The following is an 8,372-nucleotide window of genomic DNA, read 5'->3' as shown; positions in this document are numbered from 1 at the left end:
TTTACTAATTTACTTCCAAGCTTTCTAATCCATTCCAAGTAATCATCTAAGATCAAGAAACCTTTGTTATATACAGTAGGTTATCTTTCTTATTCAAGGTAATATTCATATTCAAACTTTGATTCAATTTCTATAACTATAAACTATCTTAATTCGAGTAAAAATCTTACTTGAACTTGTTTTTGTGTCATGATCCTACTTCAAGAACTTTCAAGCCATCCAAGATCCTTTGAAGCTAGATCATTTCTTGTCACTTCCAGTAGGTTTACCTACTAAACTTGAGGTAGTAATGATGTTCATAACATCATTCGATTCATATATATAAAACTATCTTATTCGAAGGTTTAAACTCGTAATCACTAGAACATAGTTTAGTTAATTCTAAACTTGTTCGCAAACAAAAGTTAATCCTTCTAACTTGACTTTTAAAATTAACTACACACATGTTCTATATCTATATGATATGCTAACTTAATGATTTAAAACCTGGAAACACGAAAAACACCGTAAAACCGGATTTACGCCGTCGTAGTAACACCGCGGGCTGTTTTGGGTTAGTTAATTAAAAACTATGATAAACTTTGATTTAAAAGTTGTTATTCTGAGAAAATGATTTTTATTATGAACATGAAACTATATCCAAAAATTATGGTTAAACTCAAAGTGGAAGTATGTTTTCTAAAATGGTCATCTAGACGTCGTTCTTTCGACTGAAATGACTACCTTTACAAAAACGACTTGTAACTTATTTTTCCGACTATAAACCTATAATTTTCTGTTTAGATTCATAAAATAGAGTTCAATATGAAACCATAGCAATTTGATTCACTCAAAACGGATTTAAAATGAAGAAGTTATGGGTAAAACAAGATTGGATAATTTTTCTCATTTTAGCTACGTGAAAATTGGTAACAAATCTATTCCTACCATAACTTAATCAACTTGTATTGTATATTATGTAATCTTGAGATACCATAGACACGTATACAATGTTTCGACCTATCATGTCGACACATCTATATATATTTCGGAACAACCATAGACACTCTATATGTGAATGTTGGAGTTAGCTATACAGGGTTGAGGTTGATTCCAAAATATATATAGTTTGAGTTGTGATCAATATTGAGATACGTATACACTGGGTCGTGGATTGATTCAAGATAATATTTATCGAATTATTTCTGTACATCTAACCGTGGACAACTAGTTGTAGGTTACTAACGAGGACAGCTGACTTAATAAACTTAAAACATCAAAATATATTAAAAGTGTTGTAAATATATTTTAAACATACTTTGATATATATGTATATATTGTTATAGGTTCGTGAATCAACCAGTGGCCAAGTCTTACTTCCCGACGAAGTAAAAATCTGTGAAAGTGAGTTATAGTCCCACTTTTAAAATCTAATATTTTTGGGATGAGAATACATGCAGGTTTTATAAATGATTTACAAAATAGACACAAGTACGTGAAACTACATTCTATGGTTGAATTATCGAAATCGAATATGCCCCTTTTTATTAAGTCTGGTAATCTAAGAATTAGGGAACAGACACCCTAATTGACGCGAATCCTAAAGATAGATCTATTGGGCCTAACAAACCCCATCCAAAGTACCGGATGCTTTAGTACTTCGAAATTTATATCATATCCGAAGGGTGTCCCGGAATGATGGGGATATTCTTATATATATATGCATCTTGTTAATGTCGGTTACCAGGTGTTCACCATATGAATGATTTTTATCTCTATGTATGGGATGTGTATTGAAATATGAAATCTTGTGGTCTATTATTATGATTTGATATATATAGGTTAAACCTATAATTCACCAACATTTTTGTTGACGTTTTAAGCATGTTTATTCTTAGGTGATTATTAAGAGCTTCCGCTGTCGTATACTTAAATAAGGACGAGATTTGGAGTCCATGCTTGTATGATATTGTGTAAAAACTGCATTCAAGAAACTTATTTTGTTGTAACATATTTGTATTGTAAACCATTATGTAATGGTCGTGTGTAAACAGGATATTTTAGATTATCATTATTTGATAATCTACGTAAAGCTTTTTAAACGTTTATTGATGAAATAAAGGTTATGGTTTGTTTTAAAATGAATGCAGTCTTTGAAAAACGTCTCATATAGAGGTCAAAACCTCGCAACGAAATCAATTAATATGGAATGTTTTTAATCAATAAGAACGGGACATTTCAATTGTTGTCACAAAATATTTCTATGGGGTCTTCTATGCTTGGCATCACCCCTAAATCATCAATGAACTTTTTCATCTACGCAGCCTCTTGTGCTGCCTCTGATGCAGCAATGTATTCAGCTTCTGTAATAGATTGTGCAACTACTTTCTGCTTAGAACTTTTCCAAGTTATAGCTCCTCCATTCAAGATAAAGACATATCCAGATTGTGATCGTGAATCATCTCTATCAGTTTGGAAACTAGCATCTGTGTAGCACTTTACAGTAAGATCTTCTTCCACACCACCATAAATCAAGAACATATCTTTAGTCCTTCTCAAGTACTTTAGGATGTTCTTGACAGCCATCCAGTGGCTTTCACCCGGATTTTGTTGGTATCTACTCGTCATGCTCAAAGCATACGATACGTCTGGTCTTGTGCATAACATGGCATACATAATGGATCCAATTGCAGAAGCATATGGAGTTCCATTCATTCGTCTAAGCTCATCATTTGTGCTAGGACTTTGAGACTTGCTCAATATTGTACCATGTGACATTGGCAAAAATCCGCGTTTGGAATCTTGCATCTTGAATCTTTTTAGAATCTTTTCAATATATGCACTTTGGCTTAAGCCGATTAGCCATTTTGATCTATCTCTATGAATTTTTATTCCTAGAATATAAGCAGCATCACCAAGGTCTTTCATTTGAAAACACTTTCCAAGCCAAGACTTTACCTTTTGTAAAGTTGGGATGTCATTTCCAATAAGTAGTATATCATCTACATATAAGATTAAAAATACTACTATGCTCCCACTAGCCCTTTTGTAAACACATGGATCATCTTAATTTTGGATAAAATCAAACTCTTTTATTTTCTCGTCAAAACGAATATTCCAGCTTCTAGATGCTTGCTCTAATCCGTAAATGGCTCTTTTAAGCTTACACACTTTATTAGGATACTTAGGATTTACAAAACCTTCTGGTTGTTCCATATAGACATCTTCACTTAAGTGTCCATTAAGGAATGCGGTTTTGACATCCATTTGCCATATCTCATAGTCATAATATGCGGCTATGGCGATGAGTATTCTAATTGATTTTAGCATGGCTACTGGAGAGAAAGTTTCGTCATAGTCAACACCATGAGTTTGAGTGAAACCTTTCACCACTAGTCTTGCTTTAAATGTATGTACATTTCCGTCTATATCGGTTTTCTTCTTGAAAATCTATTTGCTCCCAACAGCCTTGCTATCAGGAGGTAGATCAACTAAGTCCCATACTTCGTTGTCATACATGGACTGCATCTCTTCATTCATGGCTTCATTCCATTTCTTAGATTCAGGATCTAATGTAGCATCTTTGTAGTTAGTGGGGCTCACTTTCATCCACTAAAAAAATGTCGTCATATCTTTGGGGACTATGACGAGGTCTACTAGATCTACGAATGTCTTGTGTTACTTCAGGTTCCTGAGCAACCAATTGTTCAGGTTCTTCAACAATTTGTTGATAGCTAGTGCCAACCTCAGGTGTGATATTTTGTGGTTCTTGAATTTCTTCAAGTTCTACATTACTCCCACTTGCTTTATTTAATAGAAACTCCTTTTCTAGAAAAGTAGCGTGTCTAGAAACAAACACTTTGTTCTCGGTAGGATTGTAGAAATAATATCCCATAGAATCCTTTGGGTATCCCACAAAAATGCATTTGATAGATCTGGGATCAAGTTTGTTGGAAGTTTCTTGTCGAACATGAGCTTCACAACCCCAAACTTTCAAATAAGATAAATTTGGAACCTTTCCATGCCATAACTCATATGGTGTTTTATTTACCTTTTTGGTTGGTACCATATTTAGTATGCGAGCAGCAGATAATAAGGCATAGGTCCAGAAAGATGGAGGAAGTGAAGTATGATTCATCATAGATCGAACCATATCAAGTAGGGTTCGATTCCTCCTCTCAGAAACACCATTATGTTGTGGTGTTCCGGGTGGAGTGCGTTGTGAAATAATTCCACAATTCTTTAGATGATCATCAAACTCTTGACACAAGTACTCACCTCCTCGATCCGATCGAAGAACCTTTATCGTTTTGCCTAGCTGATTTTGAACCTCATTTTGAAACACTTTGAACGTTTCAAATGCCTCATGTTTATGTTTCAATAAGTAAACATAACCAAATCTACCGAAATCATCAGTAAATGTAATGAAGTATCTTTCACCATTTCTTGACATAGTTCTAAAAGGACCGCATACATTGGAATGTATAAGTCCCAAAAGATCCTTTGCTCTTTCTCCGGAACCGGAGAAAGGTGCCTTTGTCATCTTCCCGCTTAAACAAGATTCACATACATCAAATGACTCAGAGTTAGTTGATTTTAAAATTTCATCAGATTGGAGTTTGGTTATGCGTTTCTTGTTTATGTGACCAAGACGACAATGCCATAGATAAGTTTGATTCAAGTCATGCTTGGATCTTTTGGTGTTTATGTTATACAGAGAACTATTATTGGATGAATCTTGTATGTCAACTTCATATATGCCATTGTGAGGCCGTGCCTCAAAATAAAAAACATCTTTATTGAAAACTGAAATATTACCATTAGGAAAAGCATACGAGTAACCAGATTCATACAAACGTGCAGCTGAAATAATGTTCCTATTTAGACTAGGGATATAATAACAATTATTTAATATTAAATACAGGCCATTTTGGTAATAAAAGTTCATAAGTGCCTATTGCTACGACCGCAACATGTGCTCCGTTGCCAACATGCAATACCAAATCGCCTAGTTTCAGCTTCTTAATCTTTCTTAGTCCCTGCACATTATTACAAATGTGAGTTCCACAACCAGTATCAAATACCCATGAATTACTAGGGAAAGCAAATAGTTCTATCATATAGATACCTGAGGAGCTAGCATTGCTAGCCTTTGTCTTCTTCAGCTCTGCAAGGTAAGTCGGGCAGTTTCGCTTCCAATGACCAATTTCTCCACAATGGAAACAAGTGGCATCTTTGGCAGGTTTTTCTTTCTTCTTGACAGAATCCTTTGGGACAAACTTTTTGCCTTTGTAGTTGCCCCGACTCTTAGGTTTGCCTTTACCTTTGCCTTTGGCTTGTGGCTTCTTGATTTTTCCTTCCCGAATCATGAGGACTTCAGAGGTTTTGGATGGAATATTCTTCTCGGTAGTCTTAAGCATTAAATGCAACTCCGAGATAGATTTCTTCAAATTATTCATATTGTAGTTCAAGACGAACTAGTCATATGACTTTGGTAGTGAGTTGAGGATCAAGTCTATTGTCAACTCAGGACCAGTGGAAGATCTAAGCCTCTCAAGTTGATCTATGAGGCTCTTCATTTTCAGAACATAAGAGCTTACAGATGTCCCCTCTGTCATCTTGCATACGTGTAACGCTCTGACAGTTTCAAAGCGTTGTTGCCTAGCTTATTGTTGGAACATTTCCTTTAGCTGCTTAAGCATCTCAAAGGCATCATGATGTTCCAGGTCCTTTTGCAAGTCTGGAATCATGGTGGCTAACATGAGGCATGCTACCTATGTGGAGTCATCCGTGTGCTTAGTCCAAGCATCTCGGATGCTCTTAGTGGCATTAGCAGGGGGTTCCTCGGGAACGGGTCCATCAAGTATATACGACTTCTTTTCGACTTTGAGAACAATTCTCAAATTACGATACCAGTCTAAGAAGTTCGTATCATTGAGTTTTTCCTTCTCTAAGACAGATCTTAGAGAAAGGTGGTGAACGGGTGTAGTTGCATTGGGTGACATCTACAAAATTGACAAAGTTCTTTTAGTATTTTAATATTTTATCCTTTAATAATTGATTACCCTAACTTTCTTATGAATAATTAATTTGTTAAAGGCTAGAATCCAAGTTACATTTAACCTTGAGTGGTTGGCTGATGCTCTCTCCACTAAGTTTAAATTAACAAGGTAGGTAACGATTACCAATTGCAAGTCTAATACAATTTCTATATCTTAATGGGATCATTAACAACAATTGTCAACTGGTATGCTTAATCCCATCTATGCCTTGGGCATCTTGTGTTTGGATGATGCTCTCTCCACAAGAAGCACCAATTAAGTTGTCCTATCTAAAACTTATGGTGTTCGGCCCAAGACTGTCATGAGAATCGCGAAACACCATCTCGGTAATCACAAGACAACCGTGGTGGTTGGCTGATGCTCTCTCCACAACGACGTACAAATGACAAGCGAGTGTCTTAAAAAGGATGGCATAAACTTACATTTTAAAAGGGGTTTTGTGTTTTGTATTATTTCAATTTGACAAAACATTTCGTATAATAATTGTTGCATGCATTCAACAATATATTATACGAATACTTTAGATAAAATCATATTTTATATGTTGGTCTTGAGTTTATAGAATCTCTATTTTAGTCACTCACGGCGTGTCCAATTTTAAACTAATATCCTATATTAATATGTATGCATTGAGCGCGCTAACTTAAGACCAATTTTAGTTTCTAATAAAACTCATTTTATTTAAAACTTTATACAAGAGTTTGGTTTAAATTTATTAAATTCATAATTTATTAAAATTCATAATTTTAATGTTAACTTTGAGCTTTATGTAAAAACTCCTTTTTATTAAAACTCATTTTATACTTTTACGAAAAACCATTTTCAAAATTATATATAAATTTACCAAACTCTTATTTGTGTTTGATTTGTTAAAAAAAAAAATTTATTTTCTAGCATGCAAATATCCTATATTCAAACATGCAACATACAAATATAAACACAACAATTAATAGGTGCATAGCCAAGCCTTTTCCTAATCGGTTTTCGTGAGCCAAACGAAGGGACCGGGTCAATCTAAGGACATAACAAATATCCATGCTTCATTGTGATGTCTTTAAGCTCCCACTTGCCTAGTCAACATTTGGTATTGCAAATGGCTCCAAAATTGCTTAGAACTCCATCTTGAATTTTCTTCATGTCTTGTTACATTTTTATAGATAAAATATACAAGTCTACACTAATACTTTTACATCTCAAAATTAAACAAAATATGAAAAATAAAATTATTACAAACCATTATAAATGAAACAAAATAAGAAAACTCTAATATCAACCGGATGCTAGTCCTTCACCGCCCTTGAAAACAAGTATAAGAAACAATTCTTTCGTAATTCTTGTTTTAAATCTATCTTGTATTCACAGTAGTCTTTCAAACATGAAAGAAAACTTAGAAGTTGTTAGTAACTAAAGAGAATAATACTTGCATGTGTGTGTTTTCTTACTGCTTTCAAAATGTACGAATGTTCTAATATATTTAAAGAAACACATTAACAAGTCATGATGAAAGGCAATACTTCATCATTTCACTTTAAACAAGTCATCATGAAAGTAAATGCTTCATCATTTCACTTTAATAATATGACTTTAATAATGTATACTTATACATTATATAATTAACAAGATATAAAGAAGTAAGTAATATACTTGTTACTTACTCACATACATGTTTATGTAATTGTATTCATTCTCATACAATTGTAGTATTATCATTTATATTAAATAACAATGTCACAACATGTATAATAGGGTTGTAATATTCGAATCATATTCAAATATGTAATTGATATTTATTTGCTCATTGTGTGTGACCCTTTAGGTTCAAACGTCATTAGTAGTATAGACATAAGTTGTGTTTTGGGCATTAATAACCAACAGTTATGTTCTACTATATACAAATAATAACGGGAGAACAACATAAACTAACCAAATTTATGTATGAATGAGTTGAAATCGTTACGAATTTGACATTGCATGTCTAAAACAATTATTTTGACACATATACTAGTTTATAACCCGCGAATTCGCGGGATTATTCAATAAATTTTGGTAAAAGTCTAAATCATAGCAAAGAATTATGTCAAATCTTGTAAAACTGATTAGAAACATATTATTATTATTATTATACTGACAATTGGACCATATCCCTTTGCAAAAGACATCCTTTCAACCATTTTGCAACCTCTAAAGAACAAGTTTATATAAAGAAAAAATTCTTCTATTGTAAAGAATATAGCTTTCTCTAAGACAATTTGCATATGGTCATCTGATTTAACCTGAGCTTTCTATTGCAACCAATTCTTCAATTGCAACGAATATAGCTTTCTTTAGTCT

At 33.5% G+C, this 8,372-nt stretch overlaps 1 protein-coding gene across 1 annotated transcript; it reads right to left on the bottom strand.

Moving 5' to 3' along the window:
* Window positions 1–3,429: 3,429 nt before the first annotated feature.
* On the bottom strand, window positions 3,430–4,048 carry LOC139888919 (uncharacterized). Its single transcript, XM_071871900.1, has 2 exons — window positions 3,662–4,048; window positions 3,430–3,591 (listed from the first exon to the last, which is right to left on the bottom strand). The coding sequence occupies exons 1-2, from the start codon at window positions 4,046–4,048 to the stop codon at window positions 3,430–3,432; spliced, it is 549 nt and encodes a 182-aa protein (XP_071728001.1).
* Window positions 4,049–8,372: the final 4,324 nt, after the last annotated feature.

The sequence above is a fragment of the Rutidosis leptorrhynchoides genome, chromosome 2, assembly GCF_046630445.1.
Source record: "Rutidosis leptorrhynchoides isolate AG116_Rl617_1_P2 chromosome 2, CSIRO_AGI_Rlap_v1, whole genome shotgun sequence".
NCBI classification, from domain to species: Eukaryota; Viridiplantae; Streptophyta; class Magnoliopsida; order Asterales; family Asteraceae; genus Rutidosis; species Rutidosis leptorrhynchoides.
Note: the sequence above shows the minus strand (reverse complement) of the source record. Positions and strands in the feature narration are given on the sequence as shown.

Excerpts from the sequence above, each read along its gene's own strand:
- LOC139888919 (XM_071871900.1), bottom strand. The coding sequence starts at position 4,048 with ATGGTACCAACCAAAAAGGTAAATAAAACACCATATGAGTTATGGCAT. Across the intron at positions 3,592-3,661 it reads TGGTTGCTCAGGAACCTGAA|TGGATGAAAGTGAGCCCCAC; the intron begins GTAACACAAGAC and ends ACATTTTTTTAG.